The sequence below is a fragment of the Microcaecilia unicolor genome, chromosome 1 (assembly GCF_901765095.1).
Source record: "Microcaecilia unicolor chromosome 1, aMicUni1.1, whole genome shotgun sequence".
Classification (NCBI taxonomy): Eukaryota; Metazoa; Chordata; class Amphibia; order Gymnophiona; family Siphonopidae; genus Microcaecilia; species Microcaecilia unicolor.
The window spans coordinates 71,156,607-71,172,205 of record NC_044031.1 but is presented as its reverse complement, the minus strand read 5'-3'; the positions used below and the strand labels follow the sequence as shown (position 1 = coordinate 71,172,205).

At 41.8% G+C, this 15,599-nt stretch overlaps 1 protein-coding gene across 4 annotated transcripts in view; it reads left to right on the top strand.

The window, feature by feature from the left end:
- KMT2C (lysine methyltransferase 2C) overlaps positions 1–15,599 on the top strand; it is a 917,733-nt gene that overhangs the window by 596,032 nt on the left and 306,102 nt on the right. For 3 of the 4 annotated variants that reach the window (XM_030198371.1, XM_030198346.1, XM_030198355.1), the window contains 3 exons: positions 1,683–1,863; positions 10,832–10,921; positions 11,719–11,766. In XM_030198371.1, coding sequence (XP_030054231.1) covers positions 1,683–1,863; positions 10,832–10,921; positions 11,719–11,766 — 319 coding nt within the window. The remainder of the gene's footprint in view (positions 1–1,682; positions 1,864–10,831; positions 10,922–11,718; positions 11,767–15,599) is intronic. The other variant, XM_030198363.1, reaches the window with a different exon arrangement.

Here is a 15,599-nt window from a genome sequence, read left to right as displayed (position 1 = left end):
ATACCTTTTTTAAGATACAGCGACCAGAATTGAACACAATATTCGAGGTGCAGTCGCACCATGGAGTGATACAAAGGCATTATAACATCCTCATTTTTGCTTTCCATTCCTTTCCTAATAATACCAAACATTCTGTTTGCTTTCTTAGCCGCAGCAGCACACTGAGCAGAAGGTTTCAACGTATCATCAACGACGACACCTAGATCCTTTTCTTGGTCCGTGACTCCTAACGTGGAACCTTGCATGACATAGCTATAATTCAGGTTCCTCTTTCCCACATGCATCACTTTGCACTTGCTCACATTAAACGTCATCAGCCATTTAGACACAAATTTAATTACCTCACTAGTTACTCCCATCTCTAGGTCATTTATAATTATGTTAAAAAGCAGCGGTCCCAGCACAGACCGCTGGGGAACCCCACTAACTACCCTTCTCCATTGAGAATACTGACAATTTAACCCTATTCTCTGTTTTCTTTTAACCAGTTTTTAATCCACAGTAGAACACTACCTCCTATCCCATGACTCTCCAATTTCCTCCGGAGTCTTTCATGTTGTAATTCTTTAATTTATTGTTGTATTTGTATATATAGCTCCATGTTATGTAGAAGGTAGAGATAGAAATTGAGATATCCAGGTGTACATGTACTCAGTTCTGGTGGTATTTTATGAAAGATTCTGCCAGTGCAGAGCCTTTTCTAAATTACTTGCAGGAATGCATGTGTGTTTTCCAGCAGATTGCAATGGGAGTAGCCATTTTAAAAATATAAATGTTGAAAATTGATCTTCCACTTGGGGGTATTGGCACTTACACGGGGAAGTGGTAATTTCACAACGTCCACTATAAGTGCCAACGCTGCCCCATTTTAGAAAACTACATTTGCAAGTTTTGCCAAGTAGTGAAACTGTAATTTTTATCCAGTTTCATTTTGGAGGTAGACATAAACTATGTGAGGTTAAGGAGAATGATTCTCTTGTGTAAATTCCAGGCCCAAACAAGCACTTTATAAAATGTGCCATTGAGCAGGTATAAAAGCCAATGTGAAAATGTTTCCCTATATAAATATTTCTTTTCTCAAATTGGGAATATATGTGTAGATTTTAGTCCCACCCAGGAACTGTTCACACCACATCCCCTTGAAATCTCCAGATGTACAGTAAATAGTGGCCTTTCTGAAATCAATTTTTACACTTGTAAGCAATATAGACATTGAAATGTCAGTATTTCCACATGGAAATCACAAGTAAGGCTTATGAAATAACTTATTGTATTTATCGTTATGGTATTATATCAATTTATGTTTTATATTGTTGCTGTTGGTTGTTTCGGGATGTGGTAAGCATTCCTGGGTTTAAAAAAGATTTGGATAAATTCCTGGAGGAAACGTCCATAGTCTGCTATTGAGGCAGACATGGGAAGCAACTGCTTCCCCTGGGATTTGTAGTATGGAGTGTTGCCATGATTTGGGTTTCTGTCAGGTACTTGTGACCTGGCTTGGCCACTGTTTGCAAAACAAGATACTGGGCTAGATGGACCATTGGTCTGACCCAGTACGGCTACTCTTATGTTCTTATGCACTGCATTGATTATTTATTTGCTTAACCACTCTTTTAAAGAAACATATTACACAGTGCCAGTACAACAAATCGTTAACACAAATTGTGCTTGCTTTCATATAGGAAGCATTTTTTGGAAAAGATCTATTGGAGACAAGTAGACAAAGCAAGATGAGCCTACAAAATTTATCAGAGGAGCCACCTACCTTTTTATATAAAACTACTATGAATATAAGTTTTTTGGATACCTCTTCAGATCCTCTACTTGCTTCAGCTTTAGCTCCAACAAAGCAGCGAAATCAAGGTTTGTATATCTAAAATTATTTGCATTTCAGTGATATTTTTCCACTTTTTTTATTTAAATCTGTGGGGTATGAGACAGATTTTGTCAAGTCTTCTCTCTATTGTGAAAGTATATTTTTAAAGGATTATACACTAAATGATATACCTAAAACTTAAATGAGCTTTATGATGCTCAAGCCATTACCTTTCTCTGGTTCGGCTTACTCTTCGAGAGGATGAGAGAGTAATGAGCTGATCCAGATATGTCCCAAAATACTACTGCCAACCTTAATGATTTCCCAGAACCAGTCCAACTGTGTGAAGTTGTCCCTTGAGCATTTCTTGCCTCTGTCAAACATGCTTGTGTTCTGCAGTCCCACCTGTTATAACCACGCTGTCTTGGGCTTGAAAAAGTAAACCACAACAGGACTTCGATTGAGGTGTATGGCAGAGAGATGTAAGAGTTCTCCGTTTCCACCATTACTTTACCCACAGTTTATTTAGTGGTTGCTGAATCAAGGCCCCCATACCAAAAGTGCATTTGTTTCTGAGGATACCTAAGCCTGTGAAAACTATAAAAGAAATTTGTTGCCAAAGCTGAAGTGGCCAGGAGAAACAGGGAGCAGGTCATGGAGGAGCTGATAGAGCCTGCAGAGCCAGTGGGAGTTGGTGGTTATAAGAGAGGAGTCATACAACAGGATGCACCATAAAGATGGCTTCACATTGGTGCTACAATGAATCAGTCATGCCAAAGTAGAGACCATGAAGACCGTTAATCTGAAGAGCAGTTTGAGACTCTGGTGGCAAAGAGCCTGCAAAGAAGTGGGAAAGCGTGGGATACAAATGCAATAAATAAAATATGTCTTCAACATGTAAAAGAGGAGGACTAGATCGAGACTGAGAGCTCCTTGATACAAGCCCTGCACATGAAGGTGGAGATCCTAGATTACAAATTAGAAGAAAAGCAAAATCAAGGGAGACAATTGATCCTTAGAATATTTGGGGTCTCGGAGGGTACCAAGGGTAAAGACACTAACCATTTTATCCAAGGGATATTGCAGGAGTGCTTCTCAGGCTCCCCAACCTTGCCGGAATAAGAGGTGGAGAGGGCGTACAGAAAGCTTTGGGTTAAGCCCGTCTCAGGTGTCCTCTCATGCACCATTGTCATGAAGCTCCTGAGATTTGTGGAGGTTGACCATGAGATGCTAGGCAGTGAACAATAACTACTCTGATACTCACATTTTCACGGATTTGGAAACTGAAATCATACATGAGAAAAGAGCTGCTTAAACTGAGAGATGTGGTACATAAGCTGGGGTATAAAGCAGGGATCTAGTACCCCATCAGATTAGTGGTGATGGACAATGGACAGAAGAAAATTTTCAGTCCCCCTGAATTTCACAGCAAAATGTGTGCTGAGTTTGCACAGCAACCAGCAGCATCAGGGTATTGTAAATCTAGGTTTTGAGAAATTTGAGAAACAAGGCGAGTCTACTCACCCTGGTATAATTCACACCATGGTCCAGAACAGACAAGAGTCGAAGGAGGATGAGTGCCGGAGCCTTGCAGATGCCACTGGAATTCAGTCCATCACAGAAGAGGCCAGGACAAAGTGAACTGTGACATGAAAAAGGGGCTCTCGCTGTAGTGTGTTGAGTGATAGTTTTCTCTGGTTCAGACCTATAATGCCAGAGAGAGCTGTCGTTTTTCTAATTACAGGGTAGATATTCAAAGTGATTTAAATGCCAGGAGAATCTCATGGCTGTTTAAATTACTTTTCTGGGGCTAACTGGGCATATTGAGCGGCACTAACCAGAGAGTACTGCTGAATATGCCCGGTTGATGCCCAAGCCAAAACTAGCTATTTTGTGTGCAATCTGTGGGTGGAATTGGCATTTATGAGCTTAAGTGCCAATATTCAGGGGTCAATGGACAACAGTTACCCTGTTTGCAACGTTTGCTTTAGACCGATTGTAGCCTGTTTAAAACAAACTTGTACTGTATAATGCACAAAGGGGTTGTGCGTCCCTTTTACCATTCCCTGTAGCAGCTACTGAAAACCCTATGCAAATGCATTGCAAGGTGCAAACAGACAGCTCCCAATGATAGGTTCTCACGGACCCCAGACCCCATGACCTGACCCAACCCCCCCCCCCCCTTCCTCCGTAAGACCTTAACTTCCTGGGTGGTCTGGTGGCCTCTGCCCCCCCACCACCATCACACTGCAAGCAAAGAATCCCTGGTGGTCCAATGTACCCCAACTCCCTGCACCCCATACCTTTAAAACATTGGAGACAGGAGCAACACCTCCTCGCTCCTGCCTCTGGGCCCACCCTTTGCAAAATAGCAACACCCAGTTCATTCCAGAATGCACCGGGCAAGGGCTGGGCACTACCATTTTGAGAAGGTGGGCCCAGAGGAATGAGGGAAGAAGTGTTGCTCCTGCCCTCCTAATGGCCAGACCAACCAAAGTCTGAAGACCTTTCTCCGAATGTATGTTTCTGCATTCCTTGATGGCTGGGCACAGTTATTACCATGGTCTGAGTTTTGTCACAATAATCATGTCTGTAGCTCTACAGGGGCCTCTCCTTTCTGGATTGTTTATGGCCAACATCCATGAGTTCCTCTACCAGTTGCCCTTGCCTCTGGTGTCCTGGCAGTAAAAAGAAGCTATCAACTCCTCTCAAATATGGGGAGTCCTTGCCAAATCCAAAGGTCACTATTCCATCCTCATCCTCCTCGACCTATCTGCCGCCTTTGACACCGTCAATCATAATTTACTTCTTGACACTGTCCTCATTCGGGTTCCAGGGTTCCGTCCTCTCCTGGTTCTCCTCATATCTTTCCCAACGCACCTTCAGAGTATTTTCTAATGGCTCTTCTTCCACACCCGTCCCACTCTCTGTTGGGGTTCCTCAAGGATCTGTCCTTGGACCGCTTCTTTTCTTGATATACACCTTTTCCCTGGGCTCGCTGATCTCATCACATGGTTTCCAGTACCATCTCTATGCCGATGACACCCAGCTTTACCTCTCCACTCCCGACATCACAGTCGAAACCCAGGCCAAAGTTTCGGCCTGCCTTTCAGACATCGCTGCCTGGATGTCCAACTGGCATCTGAAACTGAACATGGCAAAGACTGAGCTCCTTGTCTTTCCACCCAAACCCTCCTCTCCTCTTCCCCCACTCTCCGTCTCTGTTGACAACGCCCTCATCCTCCCCGTCTCCTCAGCCCGCAATCTCGGAGTCATTTTCGACTCCTCCCTCTCCTTTTCTGCCCATATCCAGCAAACAGCTAAGACCTGTCGCTTCTTCCTCTATAATATTAGCAAAATTCGCCCATTCCTCTCTGCAGACCACCCGAACCCTCGTCCACTCGCTCGTTACCTCTCGTCTTGACTATTGCAACCTTCTCCTCGCTGGTCTCCCGCTTAGCCACCTATCCCCCCTCCAATCTGTCCAAAATTCTGCCGCACGTCTTATCTACCACGTGAACCGATACTCTCATATCACCCCTCTCCTCAAGTCGCTTCACTGGCTCCCGATCAGCTACCGTATACAGTTCAAGCTTCTCCTATTGACCTTCAAGTGCACTCAATCTGCAGCCCCCCATTACCTCTCTACCCTCCTCTCCCCGTATGTCCCCACCCGTAACCTCCGCTCTCAGGACAAATCGCTCCTATCTGTACCCTTCACCACCGCTAACTCCAGACTCCGCCCCTTCTGCCTCGCATCACCTTATGCCTGGAACAGACTTCCCGAGCCCATACGCCATGCACCCTCCCTGCCCATTTTCAAGTCCTTACTCAAAGCCCATCTCTTCTCCCTTGCTTTTGGCGCCTAACCACCTTCCCCATTCATGATACCTACACTGACTACATAGTTTATTACCTTTAGATTGTAAGCTCTCTTGAGCAGGGACTGTCCTTCCCCTTGTTTAAAATTGTAACCCTAGCAGCGCTATAGAAATGCTAAGTAGTAGTAGTAGTGGAGTCACATGTAATACGCTTCTTCACGCTACCCAACAGGGAAACGGTCGGGCTGATCAGAAAAGACACCCAGCACCCCATTTACAGGTTGGGGACCTAGTATGGTTATCCACACATTATGAACGGTTGAAGCAGGGCCGCCGAGAGACATAGCCAGGCCCGGGGCAGGACTAGACCACTGCTGCACCTTTCCAAATCCGATTCAGTGCTGCTCTGCTCCCACACTCTGTCCTCTCCTGCTTCAGTGCTTCTGTGTGCCGGAAGTTGGGCTCCGATGATTGCATTAACGTGATATCAACCAAGAAATATGAAGTCCAGGATATCCTAGATTCTCACCGATTTTGAGGCAAGCTACAGTACCTGATAGGCTGGAAAAGTTTCAGTACAGAGGAGAATTCTTGGGAACCTGCAACCGAAGTTCATGATCCAGTCCTCTGTCGTTGATTCCATCTCCTGTTTCCTCATAAACCACAGGGTCGAAGAAGGAGGGGGCCTAGAGGAGGGGGTGCGCTGTCACGGTCCTACCATGACTCTTGGATTGTAGTCCCAGGATGCTTGTAGCAGCGCAACACTCTCCGCTCCAGGTACTAGCTCACATCACAGCCTAGGGCTAAGGATTCTCAGCGGGAGCCGCAGAAGCGGGTACTTCAGGATGACATCGTATTCCAGAAAGTACTTAGCCTCCTCCCAGATCTGGCATTGTTGCCTCTGCATCTCTAAGCTCCTGACTGTGTCTGGGTCTTGTAGACACTCGTGGTTCTCTTAGACATTCCTGAGTTCTTTCCTGGCTGTTCCTAGTGCTACTGAGTGAGTGGTTTCCAGTGACGCTTTCCTACTTCTGAGTGAGTGGTTTCCTGAGACGCTTTCCAGCTGTCTGTGTGAGTGGGTTCCTGAGACACTGTCCTGCTATCATGTGAGTGGGTTCCGGAGACACTGTCCAGCTATCTGTGTGAGTAGGTTCCAGAGACGCTATCATGCTATCCATGTGAACAGGTTTCGGAGACACTCTCCAGCTATCTGTGTGAGTGGGTTCCAGAGACGCTTTCCTGCTATTGTGTGAGTGGGTTCCAAAGGTGCTATCCCACTATTGTGTGATTGGGTTCCAGTGAAGCTTTCTTGCTACTGTATGAACAGGTTCCTGAGATACTTTCTAGTTATTGTCTGAGTAGATTCCTGTTATGCTTCATTGCTTCTATGTGAGTGGGTCCCCAGGGCTCTGTCTATGTTGGAGGGTGTCTTCCCTTTAGCCACCCTATTTGCTTCGGCTCCGGAGGTACCTCTGCGCCGGTGGTGCTGCCTTACATTTGCTATAATATTCCTGTTCCTGTCGAATCATTTCCTTGTTTCTGGAAGGAAGCTCCGCTTGCCAGTGTTGTTCCACCTGGTGCTCCTTCTGCTGCAGTCAGTTCTCTGACTGTGGCACAAGAGCTCACAACTCAGATCATAACAGTGGTGGAGGGAAAGAAGTGTTGGAGAGAGTATTTCAAAAGGAAGATAGGTTATGATGCGATAGAACATGAGAGGAGGGGACAGTGGGGAGTTTATAGAGAAAAAAATAAGGAAATACGTTTTAGTGAGAAATACAGAAGAAAACAGGCTATGGGAGATGACAGGAGGGGGGAAGGTAAGGAAAAGAGTCAACTGGCCCCATCTCAGCGCACATGTCATTTATAGTGAGGAGAAATATTACGAAATATCAGAGAAATGGATCATACTAAGCCATTCAGGAAGGGAAAAGCCTCATAGAGCTTGTCAGGCAGTCACCCAATTTCTATACTTTCAATCATTGGCAGAAAAAAGCTTCCTCTATATCTTTTGTCACTTTTTACTTTCTTGTGCCGCATTTATCTTCAAAAATTATATGCATTTTACTAAATAAATGATGAGACTTAATTTGTGTTACTCAGATCTTGCTCTGATGATGGCCATCGTTTAACCATTGTCTTGACACATCCTTGCTTCAGGAAGTTAGCTAGACATCTGAGCCAATTCACTGACACACTGACTTCCAACTGTGATGTTTATATATAATTTGTAGAGATTAATAAATATAACTGCCAGGGATTTATGGCTTGCTTGTCACACTTTGTTCCAGTTAATTGAAAATGGTTTTTATTATGAAATCTTACCTAGCCATTTCATTGTTGTATGTGTTAATCCTAATGAGTTGTTAAAAAAAACCCAACACACCAAAGATTTAGGGCCTCTCTCACCAAAATATGCTAGCAATTCCTGCATGGCAATGCCGACAAAGCCAATTCAAAATGAATTGGCTTTGTCTGCATTGCTGCACCGGGAATCATTAATTGAAAAACAAATATGGCACTTTGAAGCTTATTTTAATTTTGATTATGGTTACCCTCTTTATGTGTATGATACTTGGTTCATTTTGTGCATAGCTCTCAGAGACAAATCAAAGGCTCAGCTCTGATCCTGCTTACCCAGGGGTGGACTGACCATTCAGGCAACCGCCACCACCACAGCACATTGCAGCCCTCCCCAGACTTACCTTGAAGGGCAGGAAAGAATCCCATTTTTTCCTGTCTGCTACTCTGCATTGCAGTGCCAGTGCCACCGTGTTGTAAAAATGGCTGGCAAGACTTCTTGCAGATGTCTCACAAGACTGCTGTGACCTACAAGACTACCGTGGTAAGTCTCAGCAGCCTTTGTGAAAAACACGGGCACAGTAGCGATAGTGGGGCAGGAAAGAGTGGGGATTCTTTCCTGCCCCCAAAGAAACCACTAGAACACCAGGCCCCTTGAAGATAAAACCAGGGAGAGTGGCGGTGATGGTGCAGGAGGGAGGCGGCAAGCAGTAGCTAGGGCCCCCACACAATGACCTTTACTGCCCGGGGGCCCTGTCCACTGTCAGTATGCCCCTGTGCTTACCTATTAAAAATTCTACCTTGGCCACCTCAAGATTTGTTTTACATGATTCTGCATATATTTGGTGTAAGTTATGAAGTATATTTCAAACAGTTAACCATCTATGTAGAAACTATATTAAATTTGTTTAGTTGTATACATGGTTTAAATTATTAACAAGAATAATGCTAAACAAAAAAATACTTAACTAAAATTTTGTAATATTGAGAATTGCTACTTTGCACTCCATTTCAGCAATGTATTAATTTCAATTAAATGATAGCAAATGAGCTTTTAAATCTTTAGTTTAAATTATATAATATAATTTATAAGTTTTCTGTGGAGCAAGCGTAGCACCTGAAAAGTGTGTTGTGGGGGAGATGGGGAGGTAGCTTTTTAATAGGATCTGCTACAAGTACACCATGCTTCTGATCACCTTCCTGTAACCTTGTGAGTGTTTTATCAGGCTTGTTTAGCAAATAGATTTCCAGTGTTAAAACATGTCAGCCCCATGTTTTCAATCACATAAGCAGGATATAATTTTTTGAAAAGCGTAGCTTAGAAGAGTTGAACTACCTTTTTGAAATATTTTTAAGTGGGGAGGTGGGCACTAAAGGCTTTCTGTAGCACCTCAGATCAGGGACGTGCCTAGGGTCTCTGGTGCCCCCCTGCAGACTATCGGTTGGCGCCCCCCCCCCCTCGACCAGCAGAGCAGGAACAGAAGGGAGCAGGCAAGTAAGCCGGACCTCAGGAAAAAATAGCACTGTATGTATCCCTCATTGATAAGTCTCTGACTCTAAAGTTTAGCAATTTCATTAAAGCAAAATGTATTTTCACATATCACATCCTATCCAAGGAGAATGTTTTATATATGTCACCCGTCTGTGGTAAAACTTCACACAGTATCAAAATACCTCTAATATGTAGTCGTGCCAGCCGAGGAAACTAACTGTGCTCAGCTCACAAGAGACAGAGTGAACATAAAATAAAACTTCATCCTTAAAAGATAATATCGGATGAATGCATGAAGGTGAATATGAATTCCTGTGAATGGAATCAATTTGATTTACAATAAATCCAGATACTACTCCCTCATATATATAACAAAAAATTATTTAAGTGGAATGGAATTATTTGACTGTACTGGTAAACAGAAAGAAATACTCTATTGCATTCTAATCTCCTTTGCACCAAAGGTTATAATTCAGATCAAACATTTATCTCTGATCAACTATCTCAGATCAAATATTTATTTCAGATCAAATATTAAGGTTTCCTTGCTTACAGTCACTTAAATCTACCTAGCCTTTATATAGCTTATAGGATTTAAACACTCTTAAACTGAAATTCACCCTTTTCTATTCTTCATAAACTTCAAGTAATCCTGAAATATTCAGATCCTTTTCTCACTAGAGAAACTTCAATCACCACCAATCTCTTTTCACTTATATTTTCTCATTTACCACAATCAGGCACTCTTTTATAACTTCAGTCAACAAACACAGGAAGTCACAGCTGGATGTCTCTCTTGGCAAAGGACAGCTCTCACTCTGTTCACTTCCCGGGCAGATTTCTTAACAGAAGCTGATCATCCAATCAGAGAGCTCTATTTGAATGCAGATTAACATACAGACACTCATGGGAATGTTTAGTGAAAAACATATGATTTAAACAAATCTGAGCATATGACAACCAAGTACAGACTCCCAGCACCTGAATTCTGCAATTAGATTTAAGGCAAATACTTTTAAAACTTATTTTTAGCACTTTTAAAATTTCAGGTTCTCTTTAATTTGAATGCTGTTTCAAGCTCTGAAACTCACCCTGACTGTGGAGCTAGCCCCAAACTGAAGCATAAATAGCAATCTGGTTGTATTCTCATGTAACTTGAAGAGCGTGCCTGCCTCAATTAATACTGCTCCTTTGCATGAAAAGGGGAGGGCAGCGGAAATAAGAGAATCACAAGTTCAGGTGAAAGATTTTGCAAGTGAGCAGACGGACGGACGGCGCCCCCCTGCGGCGCTTACCTCGCTTACTGCATCAGCACGGCCCTGCCTCAGATGACTTCCACACCCCTTAGTATGTATCAGATGGAAGTTCCTGATGAACACTTTAAAAAATATGTTTTATTTTTAGGTGGTGCTCAGGAATCATTAGCAGACCTTTCAGAGGATGATATCCTGGGAATATTTTCTGATGATCTTGTAAAGTCTGGAAACCATTCAGGTATGTGTTTTAGCCACTGAGAAGTTTTATTATTATAAAAACGTCAAACATTATAACCACAAGGTCAATGTGCGGTATGGTTCTGCTTTATAAGTAAAGTTATTTGATTTTGTTGCATGTGTCTTAGTTGCAGTGGAATTTTATCACTTGCTTCTATGAACAGCTCAATATATATATTTTTTTGTATTGAGCAATTTGCTTTATGTAGGCTCAATAGCAATAAATCTTAATTTCTGTTGCCTAGCATGTTGCTTATTCGGTGATCAATAAAATCATTGTTTTAACAAATATAAGGCTCCATAAGGTGGTGCTACTGATTAGCATGTACTAAATGGAAAGAAGCCCATGGGCTTCTTTGCATTCAGGGCACCACTTTGTAAAAGAAGCCCATATTATGGCCCTTAAGATTTCAGTTGGTTCAAAATGATATTAAACTTGTCAAATTTGAAGAACTTTTCAGTAATTGTTTATATTGTACTGTACCCAAAATCATATATGCTTTTTGAAAATCAAATATATGCAATACTCGGCACAGATGAAGCTTTTGATGATGACCTTTTTTATAAAATTTAAATTTTTCTGTGCCACATTCTAGCATCATATAGTACTTCGGGGTTTCCCCGTAAAAAGACTGCACTCTGTTTTACTGTTTTAAGTTGAAAATTTTCATAAATTTCCACTGATATCTGATTTTGTTGATCAGTAGACATATCATTTTCAGCATGGAGCTATCTTTTCTTTCTTTCTTTCTTTCTTCTTGTTATAATCATCCTTTTTATCTGGTTTGGGTCCCGTAGGTCTTGATTTATGCACTTTTCAAGCCGAGAGCTCACCCTCCCCATTTGGTAAGAAACTAAATCATGGATGAACCATGGCTTAGGAACAACCATCTACTGCTGGGAAAGCATATATGTGCATGCATGTTCAACTCCCTTTCACTTTTTTGTTTTGACATTCTCGTATTGCATAGTTTGATTTTAGTATGAATCATAAGTCTTGCTTTGTGCTGTCAAATGACTTCTAAAATATAAACACAACATTCTATCCTAGCCCTTCTCCTATCCCCTCAAAAAATGATGTTGCTTTGTTCACTTTTTTTGTAACACAAAACTAGGAGTTTGATTTATTAGTGATTCTCCCTTTAGCCACAGAATGGTAAACAATCTTGTTTAATCTAACCATAGATGATATTGCTTTAAATTTTAATGTTGAAAATATAGAAAGTAAAATCCTTGTTATGGTTTGCCAGCAAGTAAACTGTCCCAATTATGCAGTACCTTGTAAAATTCTTCAGGCTCTTGTATGTTTTTCGTATTTAAAGTAAAAACAAAATACATTATTGTAGAAGTTTTGTTTCACTGATCTACAGAACATATTCTACACTTTCAATGTGGATGAACAATTATCGAAGTATTCTAAGAATTAAGAATAAAACCCAGAATTATTGATAGCATGTCTTCATACCCTTGGAAATAGCACACCCAAATTAGCTCTGTTTCCAAAAACAGCCTAAAGACGGCCTGTAATAATTTCTGTAGAAACCATGTGTCCAGTCACAGTTCTTAAGCTGATATGAATACTCCTAGATGAAGAACAAAGCTATTGAAGCAAAGGTCTAAATATACTGAACATGGCTCTATCAAAGGTACAGATTGGGAGAAATTTGAATGAGTTTAAATATCCCTTGTGGCACTATTAAGTCCATCATTATAAATTGCAAACCATCTGGCACCACTAGAACACTGCTTTGATCAGGTTGTCCTTTCAGAATCAGTCTCTGTGGGTTATGGAAATGGCTGATGAAGCCAAGACCACAGATGAACAGGGTCCCTTGAAAGATGTAATAATTTATTAAAAACCCGATGTGGCCCTGTTTACCTTCAGGTTGCTTCAGGGTTACAAAGATGCCTCAAATCCCAGTGTCAAACAAGAGGTTATTTCAGTAACAGAATAAAACAGCATTATGAAACTGATGTCATAGTATCTCTCACACAGCATTACAGCATCAGTCAGTCTAGACAGAGGAAAGAAAAGTGGAAAAAAGTTATAATCTTTAACAAATGAATTAAGAGATGTTGAGTTCCCCCCCCAATTTGTACCTACCTTACATATACCTCACTCTATTATAATATCACCCTGTATTGTTCACACCTTGTTATTTGTTTCAGACCGGATTCAGTTAACGCCGTTAATGGTACTATGTAAGCCACATTGAGCCTGCAAAAAGGTGGGAAAATGTGGGTTACAAAAGTAACAAATAAAATAAATAAAGGTATGTACAGCCACTACTGTATAGATGTAATGCTGCAATAATGATTCAATAAACAGAATTTTGAAAAGGTAAGAGAAGGATGAACTTGGTAGAAGCATTGCATTTGTAATTTCTTGACCCTACCAAGAAGGTAGTACCAGTGTCAATTTAAAGAATCCTTGAAGATATTCAAATGAGTTTGAGAGAGCACTCCCCCCCCCCCCCCCCCCCCCCCCGTGTGAATCCAATTAATAAAATAGTTGGAAGCAGTCCAAAAGTCTCCCCAAATTTATATATAATCCAAAAACATGGATTAATAAGACAAAGCCAGCATGGATTTAGTGAAGGGAAATCTTGCCTCAGCAGTCTACTACATTTATTTGAAGGGGTGAACAAACATGTGAATGAAGGTGAGCCAGCTCATATAGTGTATCTTGATTTTCAAAAGACATTTAACAAAGTACCTCATGAAAGACTTCAGAGGAAATTGGAGAGTCATGGGATAGGAGTTAGAAAACAGGAAGTAGGGTTAAATGGTCAGTATTCTCAATGGAGAAAGGTAGATAGTGGGGTTCCTCAGGGGTCTGTGCTGGGACCACTGCTTTTTAACATATTTATAAATAATCTAGAGATGGGAGTAATTAGGTAATTAAATTTGCTGACCACACAAAGTTATTCAAAGTTGTTAAATCACAAGAGGGTTGTGAAAAATTATAAGAGGACCTTACGAGACTGGGAGACTGGGCTTCCAAATGGCAGATGATGTTTAATGTGAGCAAGTGCAAAGTGATGCATGTGGGAAAGAGGAACCCGAACTATAGCTACATGATGCAAGTTTCCACATTAGGACTCTCCGACCAGGAAAGGGATCTAGGCATCAACATTGATGATATGTTGAAACCTTCTGCTCAGTGTTCAGCAATGGCGGCTAAGAAAGCAAATAGAATGTTATTAGAAAAGGAATGGAAAACAAAAATGAGGACATTATAGTGCCTTTATATTGCTCTATGGTGCAACCGCACCTCAAATACTATATACAGTTCTGGTCACTGCATCTCAAAAAAGATATAGTGGGATTAGAAAAGGTACAGAGAAGGGCAATGAAAATGATAAAGTGGATGGGATGACTTCCCTATGAGGAAAGGCTAAAGTTGCTAGGGCTCTTCAGCTTAGAGAAGAGACGGCTGAGGGGAGATATGATAGAGGTTTATAAAATAATGAGTGGAATGGGAACGGGTAGACATGAATCATTTGTTTACTGTTTCTAAAAATACTATGACTAGGGGGCATACAATGAAACTACAAGCAGTAAATTTAAAACAAATTGGAGAAAATATTTCTTCACCCAACATGTAATTAAACTCTGGAATTTGTTGCCAGAGAATGTGGTAAAAGCAGTTATTCTACTGGGTGACCAAAGAACTGGATGAGGGACATACGCTAGATGTAATCTACTTGGACTTCAGCAAAGCCTTTGATACGGTCCCCCACAGAAGACTCGTGAATAAGCTGAAAGGGTTGAACTTAGGACTGAAAGTGGTGAACTGGATAAGAAACTGGTTGACCGACAGATGGCAGAAGGTGGTGATAAATGGAATCCACTCGGAGGAAAGGAAGGTGAGCAGTGGAGTTCCTCAGGGGTCGGTGCTGGGGCCTATTCTGTTTAATATATTTGTGGGAGATATTGCTGAAGGGTTGGAAGGAAAGGTGTGCCTTTTTGCGGATGACACAAAAATAGTCAATAGAGTGGATACCCTGGAGGGAGTAGAAACGATGAGAAGGGATCTCCGAACGTTAGAAGAATGGTCGAGGGTCTGGCAGTTCAGCAGTTTCTGAATAGAGTATTAGAACATATACATTGAAACCAGAAAAGCATGATACCCCAGTACTGCGTTAGTTAAGTTAAAATTTAATGCCAAGAAGTGTAGAGTGATGCACTTGGGGTGCGGAAACCCAAAAGAGAGATACCGGATAGGAGGGGAGAGATTAGTAAGCTCGACTCAGGAGAGAGACCTTGGGGTGTTGGTGTCGGAGGATCTGAAGGTGAGGAAACAATGCGACAAGGCGACGGCCGTGGTCAGAAGGATGCTAGGCTGCGTAGAGAGGGGCATAACCAGCAGAAGAAAGGAGTTGTTGATGCCCCTCTACAAGTCATTGGTGAGGCCCCACTTGGAGTATTGTGTTCAGTTTTGAAGGCCGTATCTTGCTAAAGATGTACAAAAACTGGAAGCGGTGCAAAGAAAAGCCACAAAAATGGTATGGGATTTGCGTTGCAAACCATACGAAGAGAGACTTGCCAACCTGAACATGTATACCTTGGAGGAAAGGAGAAACAGGGGTGATATGATACAGACGTTCAAATATTTGAAAGGTATTAATCCGCAAACAAACCTTTTCCGGAGATGGGAAGGCAGTAGAACCAGAGGA